Source organism: Typopeltis vanoorti, chromosome 5 (genome assembly GCF_054136105.1).
Source record: "Typopeltis vanoorti isolate ZY-2024b chromosome 5, IOZ_Tvanoo_1.0, whole genome shotgun sequence".
NCBI classification, from domain to species: domain Eukaryota; kingdom Metazoa; phylum Arthropoda; class Arachnida; order Uropygi; family Thelyphonidae; genus Typopeltis; species Typopeltis vanoorti.
The window spans coordinates 60,606,894-60,629,357 of NC_143553.1; the positions used below are offsets into that span (position 1 = coordinate 60,606,894).

Below are 22,464 nucleotides of genomic sequence, written 5' to 3' on the forward strand. Positions count from 1 at the left end.
TGACATGTACTCTCAAGGGGTGTACAGGATATGATAGTACTACATGGAAAATTTACATCATTACTAACTTCCAATTACAATTTTCCTCAAAATCAGTCTGTTACTTGTCAAGACCCCAACATTAGCAGATCTTATATTTCTATCGTCTAAGGCACTTTGTACCGTATCAATCCACCTATATTTTGGTCTTACTCTGGGTCGTTTTCTTACTATCCTAACAGAGAACCCTTGTTTTGCTAATCTTTCCTCGCCCATTCTGTTTAAGTGACCATACCACCAGAGATTAGCTCCGCTAACATTGTTAGCGGAGCTAATCTCTAACATTGTTAAATATCTCTAACATTGCTAACACTGTAGCGCATTCCTGGATGCTGACAATGTCAACTTCTTTCCTTTTTTAATATGATATTCCCATTGATGCCATCTGTTCACACCTCTAATCTTTCTCAGGTCTCTCATATCTGTGGTCTCTAGTCTTTGGTCAAGTGTTTTACTTCTGACCCAGCTCTCAGACCCATAAGTTAAAACTGGTTTGAACACTGTCTTGTGAACAGCTAATTTAGTGTTCTGACTAATTTCTCTCTTATTCCATATGAATTTATTCAATTGACTTCCTACCATGCCAGCTTTACTGATTCTCTTGTCTATTTCCATATTTAATTTACCATCTTCATTAAAAATTGTGCCTAAGTAGCTGAAACGTTTTACTTGTTCCATAGGTTCCCCGTTCACGACACAGTTGACATTTTCAACAATTCTACCTATTTTCATTGTCTTTGTCTTTTTAATGCTCACCTTCATACCATATCTATTACAACAGTTATCCAATTTAGTCAGGGAATCTTGCAGACTGGTAGCGGATTTCTTTAAAAGTATAACATAAAGCAAAGAGCTGACATTAACATCTCCAATTCTGATATCATGTTTAATACCACTTTAGTTCATAATGTACATCCTTGTCTCTCACCAGATTTAACATAAAACCATCTTCCTGTACTTCCTTCAATTCTAACTGCTGACTTACAACTCAAATAAAGACTAAGTATTGCTTTTGATATAATGCCCCATTGACAACATATAACTGTAGCGCATTGAATAGCTTCTCTCTTGGCACCTTGTCACATGCCTTTTCCAGATCGACAAAACTTAAATACAGATCTTTGTTATATTCCCATGCTTTCTCAACTATTTGTCAGAAATCTGATCCCGACAGCCTCTATTTGGCCTGAATCCAGCTTGTTCTTCACCAAGCTTTCTTCCACAATTCTTCTCAACGTTTCTCAAGTATACTTGCATAGATCTTGCCAGGAATACTCAGTAGAGAAATACCTCTGTAATTCTCACATTCAGTTTTATTTCCCTTTTTATATATGGGTACTACTAGAGCTCTACTCCAGTCATCGGGAATTCGTCCCTCTGTCCAGGCTTTCTGAACTATGCAGTGCAGCCACTGTAAGACTATTATGCCACCATACTTTAGCATTTCTGGTTGAATATCATCTACTCCTGCTGCCTTTCCACATTTCAAGCCTTTCATGGCTTTTTCTACTTCAAGTATGGATATGTATTCCTGATATTCTCCTGTTGAGTGTTTTTTACCACTGTGCTATCACTGCTTGTTCCATTTAGCAATTTTTCGAAGTAATTACTCCATACTTCAATGAATCTTTTTCTCCCATTTTTGTGTCACCTTTATCATCTCTAACTCATTTTATAGCACTCTTTCCTCCATTTCTAAGCTTCTTCAACAACCTCCAGAATATCTTATCACCTTCTTGATATTTATTTTCTATGTTCTTGCCAAAGTCCTCCCATGACTTTTGTTTAGCTAGTGTTACACAGTGTTTCACTTTCTTACATTTGTCTCTATATTCTCTAAGAGTAAAAGTTGACTTATTTCCCAGGAACTTTTGATATGCTTTCTTCTTTTCCTTCACTGCCTCTTTAACTTCCTGTGTCAACCATGGAGTTCTAATTTTTCTATCCTTGCAGACAACCTCACCACATGCCTCTCTGGCTGAATCAATCAGGGTTTTCTTCAAAGCTTTCCACTGAATCTCCAAGGTTTGGTTCCTGTTCTCAAACTCTTTTATTTTTTCTTCAATAATCTTTGTGTATTTTAGTCTACAGTTCACATCTGAGAGCTGCTCAACTTTTATTCGCTTTAAAACTTTCTTACATGTTATTCTTTTCAATATAAAATTCAATTTTATCCTGCTCAAGACTAAATAGTGATCACTTCCAATTTCAAATCCTCTGTACACTCTGGTGTCCTGCACCAGGGAGAAAACATCACTATCAACAATAACATAGTCAATGAGACTTTTCTTATTCCTTGCCTCTTCTCTCTATTTTTGTGTTGGAACATTGTGTTAGTAATAACCAGTCCATGTCCTGAGCAGAAATCCAACAGATATTTGCCATTATTATTAGCTTTGCTCTTTTCTCCAAATTTTCCCAAAATATTTTTGTATGTCTGACAATCATTTCCTACTCTGCTATTTAGATCCCCAACAAGGACCAACTTTTCCTTTTTCATTGTGTCGGTTGCTTTTTCTAAAGCATAAAAAAATTCCTCCTCTTCTACCTTAGTAGAACCTTCTGTGGGACCATGGGCACAAATAAGTCTCATTGTGCAATTCCCCATTCTGATATTAGCCCATATCACTCTACTTGAGACTGCCTGCCATTCAAGAAGATTAGCCTTGTGTTGAATACTATGGCTACTCCTTCTTTTCCTTGATTGTCATTTCCTGAATATAACATTTTGTATTTATTGCTCAGAAAGATTTCACCAGTTTTTGTCTTTTTTGTTTCAGTCACCCCTATTATGTCGATCTGGTACTTATCTAATTCTTCAGCTAGCTCCATTTCTTTGCTATTCAGGTTTCTTATGTTGAGAGTATCGATCTTTAACTCTGGTGATGTTGAGTTGGGGTGTGCTTTCAGATTTGTTCCAGTAGCTGACTTTTCACTGTTCGCCCTGGTTCCCTGGTGAAAACAATGGGGGCCTTGTTTAACCGGGCGACGCCCCAGCCGGCATGAAATTTTGTCATGTTGTACCATCATTTTCTATATTGGTTTAAGCCAATAAGAATACAATTTGGTCAGCTAAATCCCAAATTTCCAGCTTATCCTCGTTCGTTCAGTATCCAGGTAGATACCCAACATTGTGCACCACGAGAAGGTGAGGATTGGACATTAGGTCAGAAGCCCTGGTCGGTTCTCCGCATTCCTTTAAAGGCAATGTGGAGGTCTCCTCTCAGTTATACAGCTTTGACCCTTAAGCGCCCCGTGTATATATGTATATATATATAAAATCAGCACACAAGGGACTAAACTGACTGTATTTTCAAGTTGGAAATCTGTACATATTTAAAATAATTGCTGAATCATTTAAAGTCATAGTGCTCTGTATGATACCTAGGCAAGAGGTACACAATCTTGACACTCTAGTTTTCTTTTTTGCCTCATTCAAAGGCACTTTTGTATCTTCTCTCACATCATGCTTATTTCCTTTCAAGTCATCATGTGTCCTAACCAACACAGTCATATTCTCCACTTCTAACTGCATGCACATAGCCACAGACATGTCATGAATTTTCACTCCCGAAAAACTCACTTTTGTTATTTATTCATCTAGAATACTCCCCACCCCAACCCCAATTCATTTTATCATCGTACACCACCATATCTTTTTTTTTTTCTGTTCATCTGGATCCCCTTCTCCCACAATTCCATCTCCTTTCTTACCTTTTCTGATATCAGCTTAGCATTTTTCCAATGTCACTCTAGATTTCTGTGAATTTGAAGGTTATGTCAAACTGCAGTATAAGGACCACATCATACGAAGAGTACAAAAAAAAAAATACACTTTACTGAATAAAAATTCTACTAGTTTTGTCAGCTGGTATGCTCACACTGTTAGGAGAGACCAAAGATGCTACACAAAAGATCTAGTTGTCTTTTGCTAATCATTATATCATTTTTGCTATGTTATCAGTGCCTACAACAAATCACATTTTGTTAAACCAGATGTTTCAATATGATTTAGTATGTGATTCGAAGGAGTGATAACTTTTTTTTTAATGCAAATCTCACCACAAAATGCAAACCTATAGTAGTACCGTGAGTTGGGTAAGTGAACTAGATAATCCAAAAATTCTCCCATAGAGGAAAGAAAATTCACCAATAAGAATTCAGTAAATGACAATTCACTGAAAATCAAGCAATCAAAAACAGAATCAAACAATTAATAATAATAAAAAAGCAATTCGTAGAACAAAAATTCAACACTGAAACCACAATTAGTCAAACGGTTATTCATTGAAAAATTAAAATTCATGAAAACTACAAATTATCAAATAATTCATTAAAAAATGAATTGCAAGGAAATTTCATTAAGCTTACATCAAATTGAGAACTCAAGTGTGTAGTAACTAAAATACGTATTTATATCAAATAAACAACAGCATAATCTGGTATAACATCATCTCACAAAGAAAAGAAAACAGTTACTAGGTGCCATACGAAGAAGTCAATGAGTGTGTATCATGTTGCCATATTTATATATGGAGGGCTTTTGAATGTGGTGAAATATTTTGATTATGCTTTTTATATATATATATATATTATTTTGCAATGACAATATGACTTTCAGTGATAATTATTATAATTACATGATGCCTCCAAGGAGTCAAAAGACTCATTGAGTGAATGCACCTATTCTACAACTCTCTATCTCCACCACTTAATCCATCAAATACAGCAAACCATCATTATCATCATCTATACCAATACCATCTACTGCCTATCACCACCACCACCAACAGTATTTAGTGCCAATTAATCTGGCACAAACACAAGTTTCTAAGGTTCCAAAACAAAATCATTACAAGCATGATAAGTAAAAGAACAAGACAAAGAGAGAGAGAGAGAGAGAGAGAGAGAGAGAGAGAGAGAGAGAGAGAGAGAGAGAGAGAGCAATCAGTTAATAAAAACTGAAAAAAAAAATTAACTATATAAAAGCTACAATTATATTTGCCAAGAAATTATATTCTTGTTTAATTCTTTATCCAAGTTTAAGCAAACAAAGTTTATGTGTGAAATATCTTCACGACTAAGCTACCACCTGTATATACAGGGGCTGTGGGATTTGCATCAATTGCCTCGGTATCACATAATGCAAAGCACATGCCCAAAAACACAGCAAATAATGGGAATGATGCGGAGGGCACTGACTTGTAGAAGGATGTTGTGGTTCCCTCGTATAAGGCTTTGATCAGGCCACATATGGATTACTGTGAGCAGATTTGGTCACCTGGTTTTCAAAAAGATGAAGATGTACTGGAAAAGGTTCAGAGATGATCGACTAAGGTGGTTTCTAGTCTTGAATGTCAAGTACGAAGACAGATTGACAAAATGCAATTTGCATAAATTGGTAGATAGAAAGAGGAGAGAACATGTGATTGAGACATATAAGCTGTTAAGAGGTTATTACCAGATTAATGTTGGGAAGGTTTTGTATAGGATGGGTGAAGATAGGAAGAGAACAAGAAGTCATCCTTGAAAGCTGTATAAGGAGGAAGTGAGCAAATGTTTTGCATGGAGAGTAGTGAGTGATTGGAATGCATTGCCCAAGAGTGTGGTGAGCACAGAGACAGTGAACATATTATTATTATTATTATTATTATTAAACAAGACCTCATGGAATCAAACACTCATCTAGGAGGTCCTTTTATCTCACACACACATCTCATCATACCGCGTCTTAAACACATTCAAACTCCTTGCAGACACCACACTCTCAGGCAAGGCATTCCAATCACTCACAACTCTGCACGGAAAAAACCTGCCTCTCACTCCCCTACTCACACCCTCTTTATACAGTTTCCAGGGATGACCTCTGGTTCTCCCCTGATCTCCCACTATTCTCTGTAGAACTTCTCCACCTTTGATCCTATAACAACCCCTTACCAACTTGTAGGTCTCTATCATATCTCCCCTCTTCCTTCTCTCCACTAGACTCTGCAAATTACATCTTTTCAATCTTTCCTCATACTCGACATTCCAGAGGTCAGAAACTACCTTAGTCAGTCGCCTTTGGACCCTTTCCAACATCTCTTCATCCTTCTGAAAACCAGGTGACCAAATCTGGGCACAATAGTCCATGTGTGGCCTAATCAAAGCCTTATACAATGGAACAAGAATCTCCCTACTTCTACACATCAGTGTCCTCTGCATCATTCCCAGAAGTCTTTGTGTTGTCTTCACAATTTTGGCGATGTGTCCCCTAAATTTCAGATCCTTATCCACTATCACCCCCAGATCTCTTATTTCCTCTACTTCCAACAATATATTCTCACCAAGCATAAATTCTGCATCCCATCTTTGTTTTCCAAATTTTAAAACCTTACATTTTGCAACATTGAACTCACATCCCCATTTGCTTGCCCAATCACTCAATTTATTCAAGTCTTCTTGCAAGGCCACAACATCTTCACTACTCTTTATGGTTCGTCACAACTTTGCATCATCTGCAAACAACTGAATATCTCCATCCAAATCTTTGCCAATATCATTAATATACAAGTTAAATAGTAATGGCCCTAAAACAGATCCCTGAGGCACTCCACTAGTGACTTTCCTTTTCCTGGATATTGCACCCCCATACACAACTTGTTGATACCTATCAGATAGCCAGTCTCCAATCCAATGCACTAATCTAATATCCAACCCCATCTGCTCTAGTTTGACTGTCAACTTATCATGAGGTACTCTATCAAAAGCTTTTGCGAAATCCAAGTATATTACTGTGTATCCTTCTCCTCTGTCCAAGGAAGCAGTCACTTTATTGTAATAAGTAAGTAGATTACTAAAACACGACCTCCCTTTAGCAAATCCATGCTGTCCATCAAAGATTATACCATTGTTGTCAACCCAACTCCGGATCCTAGTTCTCACAAGCTTCTCCAACAACTTAACCACAACACCTGACCCACAGATAGGCCTATAGTTTGATGCTTGAGTTCAATCACCTCCTTTATGAAGTGGCACAATCTTCCACTCTTTAGGGACTTGACCAAGTGCAAGACTCGTATTAAAAAAATATGTCAAGGCAGGTGTCAACTCTCTGGCACATTCCTTCAGAATATGCGGTGATATATTATCAAGTCCCACAGCCTTATTTACATCTAGTTTACTCAACTCCCCAAACACCTCTTGCTCACTTACAGTCAGTCTCTCCTCCCCATCATCAACTGCTCTTAATCTCTCCATGAAGTCACATTCACAAGATTGAAAGATCTTTATGAACTGCTCATTAAGTATCTCCACTACACATTCTGCAACAGCTGTCTTTATACCATTTCCTCCAATCAATGTCATCCTTCCATAATCATTCTTTCTTTTGCTGGCTACATATCGAAAGAACTCCCTAGGATTCTTTTTGGCTTCATTAGCTAACTGCTGTTCATACCTCTTTTTAGCTACTCTCACCAACGAAGTCACCCTCCTTGCCTGGTCTTTGTAGACCTCATGAAATTGGTTACTTCCACTTCTCTTATGCTGCCTCCACAATGCCCTTTTTCTCTCTATTGCATGCTTAATCTCTTTATTCATCCATCTCACACCTACCTTATTTAACCTTCTCACCCATAGTATACATTTAGACATTGCATCTACTGGATAGTTTTTGAAAATCCCCCAAGCTGCATTGATTTCTTTTCCAGCTAACTCCTCATTCCATGCTATACCTGCAAGCTGTCTCCTGAGCTCTTTATAATCACCCCCTTGTAGTTCCACATATACCCTTTTTTCACAGGGGTCCTTGCACTGCTGGCAACCACCCAAGTAATCACCTCATGGTCACTTTCACCAATTGGTGGATGATTTGATACCTCATTGATAATTACATCCTCTGATGAGATGACCAAATCCAAGACCCTTAATCTTCGTGTACCCTCTGTTACATACTGTCTGAGGTAGTTATCCCTCAAAAACTCGAGAAACTCATTTTCTTTACTTCCAGTTGCTATCTCTTCATTCCAGTCTATATTGCCATAATTAAAATCACCCATAATGATCACCCTTTTCTTATTTGCTTGGCTTATTTGACTATACATTTCACTATCACCACCATCCACATTACCAGGTCTATAACAACATCCCACCAAGTATTTGATTCTATTCACCTCTATCTCACACCATACTGCCTCGAGACCACTGGCCCCATTTCCCTCTTGCATCTCTGCCTTGTATGGACATAACTCTTTCTCTATCATCAATAGCACTCCCTCCCTTTTTACCCCTTCTATCCTCATGAAACACATCATACCTTTCCATCTCTATTCCTGTCGGGATGTCATCCTCATCTAATCATGTCTCACTTATTCCAACAATTTCTGGGTGCACAGATGCAATTAGTGCAACCATTTCATCCGCCTTGTTTCTTATACTTCTAGCATTGGTATACAAACACAACAACTCATTTCTGGATCTACAGCTAGTTCCACTGATACCACTCACTCGATGTGATCTCTCCATGCTGGACTGGGGCCATTTCCATTTCTGCTTCTTCATTTTAGAACCCTTTGCAATTCCATCTGTTTCCTTTTGATCCCTGATCATCCCATTACTTTCCTACACATGCTCTCACCTCCTCTTGGAGCATCCACCTTTCTCACGCTGTGTATCCCTGTCCACCCTGAGCCTCTCCGTTTCCCTGCTCCTCTTGCACACCCATTCTCTCATTTTCTATACTCATACCACTCACTTCCCCATTCATTTCCACTTCTTCAATCTCTCCTGTCTTACTCTCCTGCTCTTCCACATCACTCCCCTCTCGATCTGATTCATTCTCTCTATTCACTTCTCCACTTTCCAGCAGCAGTCTCTCCAAGCGACTCACACCATAACCACTCAAATGCAGTCCATCGCTCCCATACAGCTCACTTCGTCCCTCAAACTCATTCCACACATTAACAAACTGTACTCCCATCTCCTCACACATTTCAGCCAGAATATCATTCATAATCCTTGCTCTCTGCCTCATTTCACCACAATCATGCCTAGGCAACACACTGACTACCCTTCCTGTCACACTATTCTCTTTTATCTTTCCAAGCAGTCTCCTGACATTCATTTTGACATGCTCTTTGTTCTCTCTCAAATCATTTGTACCAATTAATACAATTAACTCTTTTTCTCGTTCCCGCCTCATATTCAATGCCTCAATTACTCTACTCGTTTTACTGCCTGGAAAACATACCTTGTGCATTTTATCCTCTAGCACACCTTTAATAATGGAGTTGCCATACAATGCCACTCGCTCATCTTTTGTTAACTCTTTCATGCCATCATGATTTATTTTAATAGTTTTGACCTGAATTCTCTTAATTTCATTTCGCATCCATTTCATTTCTTGCTTCATCCAATTCAATTCACCTTCCGAACCTCGCGACACATTCTCTCTATCATTAAATCTTTCTAACTTTCTAACTCTCAAGCCCCTCTTCTCACTTTCCCTCTCATTCATCCTTCTTTGTTTCCGTACTTTTGGTCCAACATAATATTTAAGGTGTGGTATGATAAACTGTGTGTATAACATTGGACCTCCCACGATGAGTCTGATTCCATGAAGGTTTTTTATAATAATAATAATAATAATAAAGATTTTATATTGCTATACAAGAATTAATGCAGACATAATGTCTACATTAATTCAACCTTGGTATCCTTCTGAATCTGGTTCCCATTGATGAGACTCACTAAGTCAAAACTGGTGTGGATAATGACCCTTCCCATAATGCATAGCAATATACACATCCAAAAGGAAGTGTGCTTTGCATTATGGGATAATATTGAGGCAACTGATGCGAATTTAACAGCCTCTACATACAAGTAACCTGTTCTAAAGATACTTCACATGCAAATTTTCTTTGCTTACACCTGGATAAATGATTAACAAGAATATAATTTCTTGGCAAACATAATTCCCTTTAAAATCAAGTGAAAAACTTATAGAAAGTTTTTCACTTGATTGGCTGCAGTATGTACATAAAATAAAGTACAACATTTGATCATAGCTGAATTTAACCATAAAACACTAAACTTTAAGATTCAAGTCAGAGGCCTCATATTTTTTTATGTTTTTTTTGTTTTTAGATGAAACTCAGTACTTTCAAATGGCATCTGGTTATTGTGAAAAATATCACTCTTTACTAGTGGCTCACAAGTGTTTATAAAAATAGTGTTAATCAAATTGATGAATGACTATGATCACGGTATGTTTTTAGTTTTATATTTTTAGTCTTCATATCAGAACATCAGCAGTTTGCAGTTAGATAAATACAGTTATGTTATATATAATGCATTAGTATAGTTATACACATTCAGGTCACTGAATTAGAAGCTTTTATGCAAATATACATAAATACCACTTATTTAGCATATATGCAAAATACCCAGTCATGTGCACCATCATTTGTTCTAGGCAACTATTTAAGAATGCTTCAGGTCAGTAATTGTCTATAGTGTTGATCAAACAGGAAACAAAGGGTCTTTCGAAGTTCAATAAAGACTTATTGTGGGTTTGAAAACAATATATTTTGTGAGTTTATGAACTTTGTGAGTTTAAAAACAATAGAGCGGGTTTCTCAGAAGGTGAAATATCCTGGGCATTTAATCAGTGGAAAAATAACCCACATTGCTTGCCTAGGAGGGATAACTGTGATCCTAAGACAGTCTATCAGAAACAAGTTCCTGTGCAGATATTGACCAAAGCATTTCATGAAGACTGTTCCTGACCTATATCTCACTAAACTGTGTACAGGAGACAAAAGAGGACCAGTATTAACAGTACAGAAACCACTGATTTCTGTGAAGAACTGGAAAGTTTGTCTATAGTGGCATAAGGAACATCATGACTAGACACTGAAAAAAAAGTCATGTGGCCCGACGAGTCACAATATATCTTGTTCTGTACCGACAGTATTTGGTAGGAGCCTCATGAAGCAATGAACCCAGTTTGCCTTCTAAACACAACTCAAGGTTCGGAATATTTTTTCTGATCAAGTCCATCCTGCAATGTTGACTTTTTATCAAGCAGGTGATGATTATCACATGGATGACAATTCCACTGTCCAACACAACAAAAGTTCATGAAGAAAAATAAATTCATATTCCAACAGTAATAATAATTTTAAAGAATACTACAGCTTCTGGTTATTACTTACCAAACTGCTTGATATAATGTTAATGCCAGATGCCCTAAGATTTTCAGTAACAGCTGTACTGATCATAGAATCGAAGCTTCTTAAAACCTGACAGAAATTATATTGGATATTTAGATATAAGAAAATAGATGAAATTAATCAATATTAAATACATTTTGAATAATTTTATATATTTAAATATGCCAGTTCCTTCAAAGGTAAGGACTGTCTTTGGTGAGTTCGCAATATTATTTTTCTGTGTATATTTTGAATAAACACACTTTTCTTTAAAGGAATGACAGTGTCATCATCACATGAAATGACCAGGATTTCTATTAGAAAATTAAAGCTGTGACTATACAGGCCAGTTTCAATTTCTTCTTCTTATTATTATTATTATTAATTAATGGGATGAGTAAGGAGAAAAAGAAATGATTCGAGGAAAGTATGGAGAAGTCATATTCACCCAAAAATTATCGGATTAAGTGAGACATAGTTGGATGAGGATGACATTCTGATAGAAATAAAGATGGAAGGGTATGATGTGTTTTGTGAAGATATAAAGAATAAAAAGGGAGGTGGAGTGCTATTGATGACAGAAAAAGAGTTATGTCTATACAAGACAGAGATGCAAGGGGGAAACAGTGGTAATGGTTTTGAGGCAGTATGGTGTGAGATAGAGGTGAACAGAATGAAATACTTAGTTGAATATTGCTATAGACATGGTAATGTGTAGGATAGTGAGGTAGTGACCAGGAAATGTATAAGCAAATTAGCCAAGCAAATGGGAAAGGGGTGATCATTATGGGTGAATTTAATTACAGCAGTATAGATTGGGATAAAGAGACTGCAACTGAAAGTAAAGAAAATAAGCTTCTTGAGTTTTTGATAAATGCATTGCCTGAGAGCATGGTATCTGCAGAGAATATGAATGTGTATAAAGATGGTATGATAAGCTATGTACATGGCAAAAGGGGATCTCCTAGATGAGTCTGACTCCATGGGGTTCTTAGGATGGTAATAATAATTAACCTAAGACTTTCATGGAGTCAAAGAATCGTGGGAGGTTCCTTTGTCACACACACACACACACACACACACACACACACACACACACACACACACACACACACACACACACACACACACACACACACAGTTCATCATAATATGCCTGAAATATATTCAAATTATATGCAGGCACCACACTCTCAGGCAATACATTCTAATCATTTACAACTCTCAATGCAAAAAACTTGAAACCTATCTCTCACTCCCTCCTTATACAGCTTCTAGGGATGACCTCATGTTCTATCTCCTATCATTTTATGAAAAACGTCTTCAACATTAATCCTATAACAATCCCTTACTAACTTGTATGTCTCTATTATATTACCTCTCTTCCTCCTATCCACTATACTCTGCAAACTGCATCTTCATCATCTCGCACCTTTCTTCAAAACTCAACATCCCAGAGACCAGAAATTACCTCAGTCAATTGCCTTTGGACCATTTCCAATATCTCTTCATCCTTTTGTAAACCAGATGACCAAATCTCTGCACAGCACTCCATATGTGGCCTAATCAGCCTTATACAGTATAGAGCAAAAACAGTACCGAATAACTACAATGATATATGTTATTGAGTAAATGGGTTTAGTACAAAGAAATGTATATTCACACGTGATAATATGAACATCCACAACCATCAGTGGAATCTTGTTGAATAAAGTGTTTAATGATAGTAGATTGTGTATTTGAAATGGGCACTTTGTCTTTCAAGACAAGTTTTGTAGCGCATGCGAAGGCTCTCTGTCATCTAGGAGAACAAGGATTGGGACGTCTGCTGGATATATCATGTAATTTAAAGTTATCCCTTAGTTCATGAAGATTTGAAGGCAGGTCATGGTGGAATACCCAACATATCCTAAACAAAGGCATCAAATGATGTGAGATCAGGAGAACGTGAAGGATACAGGAATTCTGTGAACCTTGAAATGAGCCTCATTAGGAAGTGTTCTGATAAATAGGCTCTAGAACCACATGATGTGTGACACGTTGCTCCATCCTGTTGGAATACCTGTGCATAGAATGACATATGCAAATCCTGGGTGAACAGAACCAACACATTCTCAATGTAGCGTTAGCTATTCAAGGTCTCGGTTAAACCACTCCTCTTCAATGAAGTAGGGTCCAATTATGCCATGGCTGGAAACTGCACACCATGCAGTGACCTTCTCACTGTGAAGAGTTCTCTTAGACAAATTCAGGACTCAAGAAACCTGTAGGTTTGTCTGTTTACATAATCACTTAAATGGAAATGTGCTTCATCCAAGAATCAGACGTTATGGAGGAAGGACAGATCTTCATAGACATTGGCCAGCAAGTAAGATACTAATTGGTCTATAATTTGTTACAACAGACTTAGATCCTCCTTTATACAAAGGAATTATTTTGTCCTTTTTCCACTCCCTTGGAACTCTGCCAGAGCTGAGACATGAATTAAAGACCATAGTCAGTGGCATTAAAGTTGCCTTGTATATTCTCGTAAAACACAATCCCACCTAATCTCATAATCTGTATTTACATTGAGATTTTGTAATATCCTGAGAACCTCCAATTCATCCACCTCTTTTCGATCCCTGTCACATATGTCACAGTAGTAATCTTACTTGGATGATATACTCTTGGAAAGTGGTCGATAACTCAACTATTTTACCGGATTCTGTCACCTCACTACCATCAGCACTTGTTAAAGTTATCCCTCTCTAATAGCATCCTTCCTCTTACTTGCTAAGAACAAAAGAAGTCACTGGGGTTTCCTTTTGCCTGATTTCTTCTTATAATCTGATTTTGCCTTCCTTGACATGCCAGTCACCTTTCTTGCATGATCCTTCTACTGTTCATGACTTAGCTGGTCACGTTTCTCCTTATATATCCTCCACATCATTTTCTTTGTTTGCAGCTCATGCTTATTTACCCTCCTGACCTTGGGCATATAGTGTATACATTGCTGTGTACGGTGTATACATACAGGGTATACATTGCTTCCTTCAGGTACCATTAACTATACCCCCCCCCCCCCATGCACCATGAACATCCTTTCCTTGTGGATCTTTATGCCATGGTACTGCTTCAAGTTGCCTCCTAAATGTAGCATAATCACCTGCCTTTTACTTCCACATATACCCCTCCTTAACTAGGTGAGATATCATGAGGTGATATTTTATTCTACTTTATTCTGGAGAGAGAGAGAGGTGGAGAAAAAAAGTTCATGAGTACAGTACAAAAGGATATTGGTTAGCATGAGACAGTTTTTAACAACCTGTGGGATACAATCCTGATAAAGGAAATACAAAGCAATATCTAAGTAATGACTTTGATTATGTAACTATGAACCTTGCATATTATTCACATCATAATTTACTTTAATATATCAGTTGTAAAGAATGATGTTTCAATAATACTCTCACACTGTCATCAAAAGGATACTTTAAAAAGTTCTGAAATAACATATAATAAAGGAGTGCCATACAAGTATCTGCTTTAATATAGGTACATAAATTGACATACCTAAATAAATTAAAGACAGAAACTTAAATTTATATGAAATAAATTTGTGAGCTATAAATTTTTGCCTGAGTATCATAGGCATTCTCAGTACAATAACAATGGAACACAAAATAAAATTACAATAAAACAATTAATTTCAAAAAGTGCTACTACAGTGTTAACAGGAAAACATATGGTCAGTAAATTTCCAATTATTAAAAAAATTAATAAATAAATAAAATAAAAATACAATAATATAATAATCAGGCAGATTTGATGGCCTTCAGGCATCTGAAGGCCATCAAATCTTTAAGTTTGTTTGGTTTAGAAAGGCCTCCCAGCTCTCCTTATATAACAGCTCTATAAGGAATCTACTTCTATGTAAAAGCTTAGTTTTCTTCCAAAAAAAAACTGTTTAGTCAAACTATGTTTATGTTTAAAAATCTAATATATGGGAGTAGAATCCAACTGATATCTTCACTTGAATCTAGAGACTGGTCGCTTAAATCTGTTACTGGCTTTCTTAATAAAAGATTCACTGAAATCAATTTTCATAAAAGCAGATTTGATATAATTCAATTCTCGCTGTAAAAGATTTTCAATGGAACAAAATATTATTAGCATGATGTAATAAGGTTTTAATGGTTCCAACCTTTTGACTAGGCAACATGCAAATTTTTTTTCTAAATCTTTTCCCTGTCATTAAAATATATCAGATTTGTTATACTGTTCCACATCTACAGTCCCTTAAAACAGCAAGAGAGGAAAAGTATAGCAAAACTTATCCTTAGAATGCACAAATGTTTTATTTCTAACCTAACTCACAGATATATGAGTTAAAAATGGTTTGAACACTGACTTGTACACCACTAAATTTTGACTAATTTCTCATATTTTGTATAAATTTATTCAAATAGCTACCATCTACCAGCTTTGACTGTGTCATTATCTATTTCCATATGTAAGTTGCCATTTCACTAAAAATTTTACACAAATAGCTTAAATGTTTTACGTTTTATTTGTTTCATAGATTTGCCACTGAAAATGCAGTTTATTATTCCTAGGTGCCTGCCTATTTGCATTAGTTTTTGTTTTTTATTATTGTTGTTGTTATTATTATTATGGCATATAAGTCAGCTTGTGCTCTTAGAAATACAGAGACAAATGTAAGAAAGCGAAACACTGTGTAAAACTAGCTAAACAAAAGTCATGGGAGGACTTTGGCAAGAATATAGAAAATAAATATCAAGAAGGTGGCAAAATATTCTGGAGATCATTGAAGAATCTTAGAAATGGAGGAAAGAGTGCTGTAAAAGGAGTCAGGGATGATAAAGGTGACATGAAAACGAGAGAAAAATATATCCTTAAAGTATGGAGTAATTACTTCGGAAAATTGCTAAATGAAACAAGCAGTGATAGCATAGTGGTAAAAAAACACTCAACAGACTTACAGTCAGGAATACATATCCATACTTGAAGCCATCAAAGGCTTGAAATGTGGAAAGGCAGCAAGAGTAGATGATATTCGACCAGAAATGCTAAAATATGGTGGTATAAAAGTCTTACAGTGGCTGCACTGCATAGTTCAGAAAGCCTGGATAGAGGGACGAATTCCTGATGATTGGAGTAGAGCTCTCATAGTACCCATATATAAAAAGGGAAATAAAACTGAATGTGAGAATTACAGAGGTATTTCCCTACTGAGTGTTCCTGGTAACATTAATGCAAGTATACTTGAGAAACGGTTGAGAAGAATTGTGGAAGAAAAGCTTGGTGAAAAACAAGCTGGATTCAGGCAAAGAGATGCTGTCAGGATCAGATCTTCACATGACAACAAATAGTTGAGAAATCATGGGAACATAACAAACATCTGTATTTAAGTTTTGTCAATCTGGAAAAGGCATATGACAAGGTGCCAAGAGAGAAGTTATTCAATACACAACAGTTATATGGTATCAATCGGGCATTATATCAAGCAATACTTAGTCTTTATTTGAGTTGTAAGTCAGCAGTTAGAATTGAAGGAAGTATGGTTTAATGTTAAATCTGGTGGAGACAAGGATGTACATTATCCCCTCTGTTATTCATTATCTATATGGATAACATTATGAAGGAAAGTGGTATCAAAATCAGAGATGTTAATGTCAGCTCTTTGCTTTATACGGATGATGTTATACTTCTAAATAAATCAGCTACAAGACTGCAAGATTCCCTGACTAAATTGAATAACTGTTGTAATAGATATGGTATGAAGGTCAGCAATAAAAAGACAAAGACAATGAAAATAGGCAGAATCGTTCAAAATATCAACTGCTTTGTGAACGGGGAACCTGTGGAACAAGTAAAACATTTCAGCTACTTAGGCATGATTTTTCGTGAAGATGGTAAATTAAATATGGAAATAGACAACGAATCAACAAAGCTGGTATGGTAGGAAGTCAATTGAATAAATTCATATGGAATAAGAGAGAAATTAGTCAGAACACTAAATTAGCTGTATACAAGACAGTGTTCAAACCAGTTTTAACTTATGGATCTGAGATCTGGGTCAGAAGTAAAACACTTGACCAAAGACTAGAGACCGCAGATATGAAAGTCCTGAGAAAGATTAGAGGCATGAACAAATGGCATCAGTGGAATATCATATTAAAAATGAGGATATTAGGAAAGAACTTGACATTGTCAGCATCCAGGAATGCGTTAGCAGAGCTAATCTCAGGTGGTATGGTCACTTAAACAGAATGGGCGAGGAAAGATTAGCAAAACAAGTGTTATCTGCAAGGTTTGCAGGAAAATGACCCAGAGGAAGACCAAGATATAGGTGGCTTGATACGGTACAAAGGGCCTTAGATGATAGAAATATAAGATCTGATAATGTTGGTGTCTTGACAAGTAACAGACTGATTTGGAAGAAAATTGTGGACAGGAAGTTGGTAATGATGTAAATTTTTCATGTAGTACTATCATATTCTATACACTCCTTAAGGGTACATGGCAGGAATTTGATGATGATAATTATCACCTATTCCACTCACACTATTCCACTCATTCACTACCTTCCAAGCAAAAAACTTAGTTCTTACACCCTTGATGACTACATTCTTACTCAGTTTCCATAGATGGCCTCCTAGTTCTCCTACCGCCAGCACCTGTTCCGAAAAATTTACTCTGAATTAATTCTGTAAAAACTTCTCAGTAATTTGTATGTCTCAATCACATCACCCCTTTTCTACCTATTAAACCAGTTTCTGTAATCCACAAATCTTCAAACTGTTCTCATAAGATTCATTCCGTAGACCTGCTACCATCTTGGTCACTAACCTCTGGATCCTCTCCTCCTCATCACCAAGAAACCCTGGCACCCAGATCTGTATGCAGTAGTCAAGATGGAGTCTTATCAGGGCTCGATAAAGAGGAACAATAACCTGCTTGTCTAAGTATTGTTCAGTAACCAAGTGATCTGATGAACTGATTTAGCCGCTTTTGCTATGTGTCCCCTAAACTTTAACACCCTATCCACCAACATTCCCAAGTATCTGGATTCTTCAATTTCCTAGAGTACATTCCACCAATGTGATATACAGCTGGTAATCTTTTCACCCCAAAATGCATAACCTTAGACTTTGCCACATTAAACTGACATCCATTCTCCTTTACCCAGTATGCCAATCTATCCAAATCATCCTGCCAAATTTTAAAATCATCTGTAGTAACTATTGCTCTACTGAACTTTGCATCATCAGCAAATAACTGAACACTTCCTTTCAGATACTTTCCTATATTGTTAATGAACAAATTAAACAGTAGCAGTCCAACAGAACCCTTTGGCATTCCTCTACTCACAGGCCTTTTTTTGGACTCTACTCCTGAATAAAACTACCCTCTGATATCTCTTCATCAACCATCCTCCTATTCATCTCACTAACCCTATATCCATCCCTATGTACAGCTGTTTACTGATTAGAATTCCATGTGGTATCCTGTTAAAGGCCTTTGCAAAGTCCAGCAGTAACACTGTAAACCCATTACCTTTATCCAGCTCAGCTGTCACTGTATTATAAAATGGAAGTAAGTTACTGAGGCATGACCTACCTTTCACAAAACCATGTGAAGAAATCTTCAGAACCAGAAATCTTCAGGCCTTCAAGACTCTTTCATTAGTCTGAAGACATTTCCATAGCACAAGTGGAAATACAATGGGACATGTTACCTTCAATTTGAAAAGACTAGTTCAATTCTCGTCGTGATAATAGAATTTTCATATAGGATTCTTCAATTGAAGGAGAGAGCCTCCATAACTCAGTCAGTATAGACAAAATGCTTTGGTAGGAAAGACCTGGGTTCGATTCCCGTCAGTGACATGAGGAACCTTTATCTGGTTCACTTTCAACTAAAGGTGAATTAGCCAGTCTCATACGGAGGTGGTGGGGGGGGGGATTAACAGGTTTTTCATGCCCCAGAATAAGCAAACCAGCCTGGTGAACACACATGGATTACAGTCATGAATACGTCCCAGCCATATGCCGATCCCGAGCCCAGATAAAATAGGGGGGTTGGGGAAAGCAATGATGAATTACCCTGTAAAATTCTCACAAGGAATACTTTGTGGGCAAAGCCTACAAAGTCACCTATGGTCAGAAATGACTGAAAGGAAAAATCATTCAGTCAGTCAACTGAAGGAGATCTATGTGTAGCAGGACTTTCTCATATGAACATTGTATATTTTAAAGTGATAACTATTTTGCTTGGATCACAGTTGGAAAATTTTATGTATAAAGCACGTGATTTCACATATTGGTGACCAATTCGTACATCCTTTATTTCTTTCTCCCCTTCAGCACGAATTGACTATTCTTGGCAATCTGCCAGACCGAGTTCTATGAACTGTGGGCATTCATTTTAAGTCTCTTTCAATTGAAGAAGCCCATATAAAAATTCAATCATTATGACAAGAATCAAACTAGTCTTTTCAGATTGAAGGGAAACATGTCTCATTCTTCCAGCTGTGTTATGGAAGTGTCTTTAGACTAATTAACTCCCCAACCGGCCACGACGTCTATAGACGTTCAGCTAAATCTGGATACGAAGCACTAACACCCATTGAATAACATGGATAAGAAGTGCAATTTGGTGTCACTATTTCATCCACATCGGCCAGTAGGGAGGTTAAAGAGTCAATGAAGGCCTGGATTTATTTAGGAGTATAATATCAACTTCATAAAATGATTCATATAAACAGTGATTAACAGTGACAATAGCATGCACACTCCTACACCTTATTTTACATGAAATCATTTTTCTGTACATCCTGATATTGTTCTGTGTAATGTCCTGGGTACCTATATATTATTATTATTATTTCGGGCAATTCCAAGGAGTCGACAGACTCATCGAGGAAGGCCCTAACATCATGTCAAGAACAACTATTCAACATTCACACAATATCAATCATGCCTTGCCTTGAACTCATTCACGGTCATAGCACCCACAACAGACTCTGGCAGCTTATTCCACTCATTTACCACTCTCCAAGTAAAAAACCTAGCTCTAACACCCTTGTTAACCACATTCTTTCCCAGCTTCCATGTATGGCCCCTAGTCCTCCCATCACCAGTCCTATTCTCAAAAATGTCTTCTGGATTAATCTTAGAGAAACCCTTCAGTAATTTGAATGTCTCAATTCACCGCTTTTCTGGATATCAACCAATTTTTGCAACCCACAAATCTTCAATATGTTCTCATAAGGTTCATTCCACAGACCTGCTATCATCTTGGTCACTCATCTCTGGATCCTCTCCACCTCCTCCCCATCAAGAAAAAACCCTGGTGCCCATATCTGGGCACAGTAGTCCAGATGAGGTCTTATCAGGGCTCGATATAGAGGAACAATAACTTGTTTGTCTCTACTTGTTAAAGTATTTTTCAGTAACCAAGCATTTGATGAGCTGATTTAGCCACTTTTGCAATGTGCCTATTAAACTTCAATTCCCTATCCACCAACACTCCCAAATCCCTGGCCTCATCAATCTCCTGGAGTACAGTTCCACCAATGTGATATACTGCTGCTAATCTTTTCACTCCAAAATGCATAACCTTACACTTTGCTACATTAAACTGACATCCATTTTCCCTAGCCCAGTCCTCCAAACTATCCAAATCATCCTGCAAAATTTTGACATCCTGTGCACTCACAATTGCTCTACCCAACTTTGCATCATCAGCAAACAAGTGAACATTTCCTCTCAGATCCTTTCCTATATTGTTAATGAACAAATTGAAAAGTAGTGGTCCAAGAACAGACCCCTGCGGCACACCACTAGTCACAAGCCGTCTTTTGGACTCCACTCCTGAATAAACCACTCTCTGGTATCTCTCCATCAACTACCCTCCTATCCATCTCACCAACCCTATATCATTCCCCATCTGCTCCAGTTTACTGATTAGAGTTCCATGTGGTATCCTGTCAAAGGCCTTGGCAGGGTCCACTAGAATCACTGTAAACCCATTACCCTTATCGAGTTCAGCCGTCACTGTGTTATTAAACGTGAGCAAGTTACTGAGGCATGATTTACCCATCACAAAACTATGTTGCCCCCATACAGTATCCCATTTTCATCTATCCAATCCTATATTCTTCTCTTGACTAGTTTCTCCAACACCTTTCTGGAACCTCCTTTATGCAGTGGACTATTTCCTCTCTTTCCACCCCTCGGGACTAACCCAGACCTGAGACTCAGATTAAACAAAATGGTAAAGGGTACTGATAATTCTTTAGCTGCTTCACATATGACACGAGCTGATATACCATCCAATCCCACAGATGTATTGACATTGAGGTTTTGCAACAGACTACTCACCTCCACCTCATTCCCCACAATTCCCGTATAATCTATTGGTTCATTCATTTCTGCAATGTCATCACCTGGATGATATACTCTTGCAAAGTGCTCGCTCAGTAATTCAACTATATCAACTGATTCGGTTACCTCCCTACCATTGGCATTCTTTAAAATCATTCTGCCATATACATTTTTTCTTTTCTTTTACTTGCAACATATCGAAAAAACTGTTTAGGATTCTCTTTAGCCTGCATAGCCAATGTTCTTTCGTAATCCTTTTTTGCTTTTCTTACCACACTCGTTACCCTTCTGGCCTGGGCTTTATACTGTTCATGTGCCTGCTGGTCACCTTTCTCCATAAATTCCCTCCATAGTTGTTTCTTTTTTTGCAGCTCAAGCTTATTGGTGTTATTCATCCATTTAACTCCTACTTGATTTATTATTCGGACTCTAGGTACACAGTCAGCCATTGCTTCATGCAAACACTTTTTAACCGCCTCCCATGCACTGTCAACTTCTAGCCCTTGCAGTTGTACATGACATGGCACTGTACCAATCCATCTCCTAAGCTTGTCATACTTACCAGCCCGATAATTCCACATGTACCTTGTCTTAATTTTAAATTCCACACCATTAGTCACCTCCCAAGTCAAGACCCTATGATCACTCTCTTCAATTGGTGGCAACGTGGTCATATTCGTTACAGCCAAATTCTCAGATGCAATTACCAGGTCAAACACTCTCTGATCCCTAGTAATTTCCATTACATGCTGTCGCAGATAGCATGTAATGGAAATTACATGAAATTACCTGAAACACTCTTAATAACCGCATAAAATCCAATTCCTTCCTCCCATGTG

The 22,464-nt window shown here is 37.4% G+C and overlaps 1 protein-coding gene across 1 annotated transcript in view; it reads right to left on the reverse strand.

Moving 5' to 3' along the window:
- LOC150106462 (glutathione reductase, mitochondrial-like) overlaps positions 1-22,464 on the reverse strand; it is a 178,915-nt gene that overhangs the window by 72,570 nt on the left and 83,881 nt on the right. Inside the window, exon 7 of the mRNA XM_090392455.1 lies at positions 11,235-11,321. Coding sequence (XP_090248581.1) covers positions 11,235-11,321 — 87 coding nt within the window. The remainder of the gene's footprint in view (positions 1-11,234; positions 11,322-22,464) is intronic.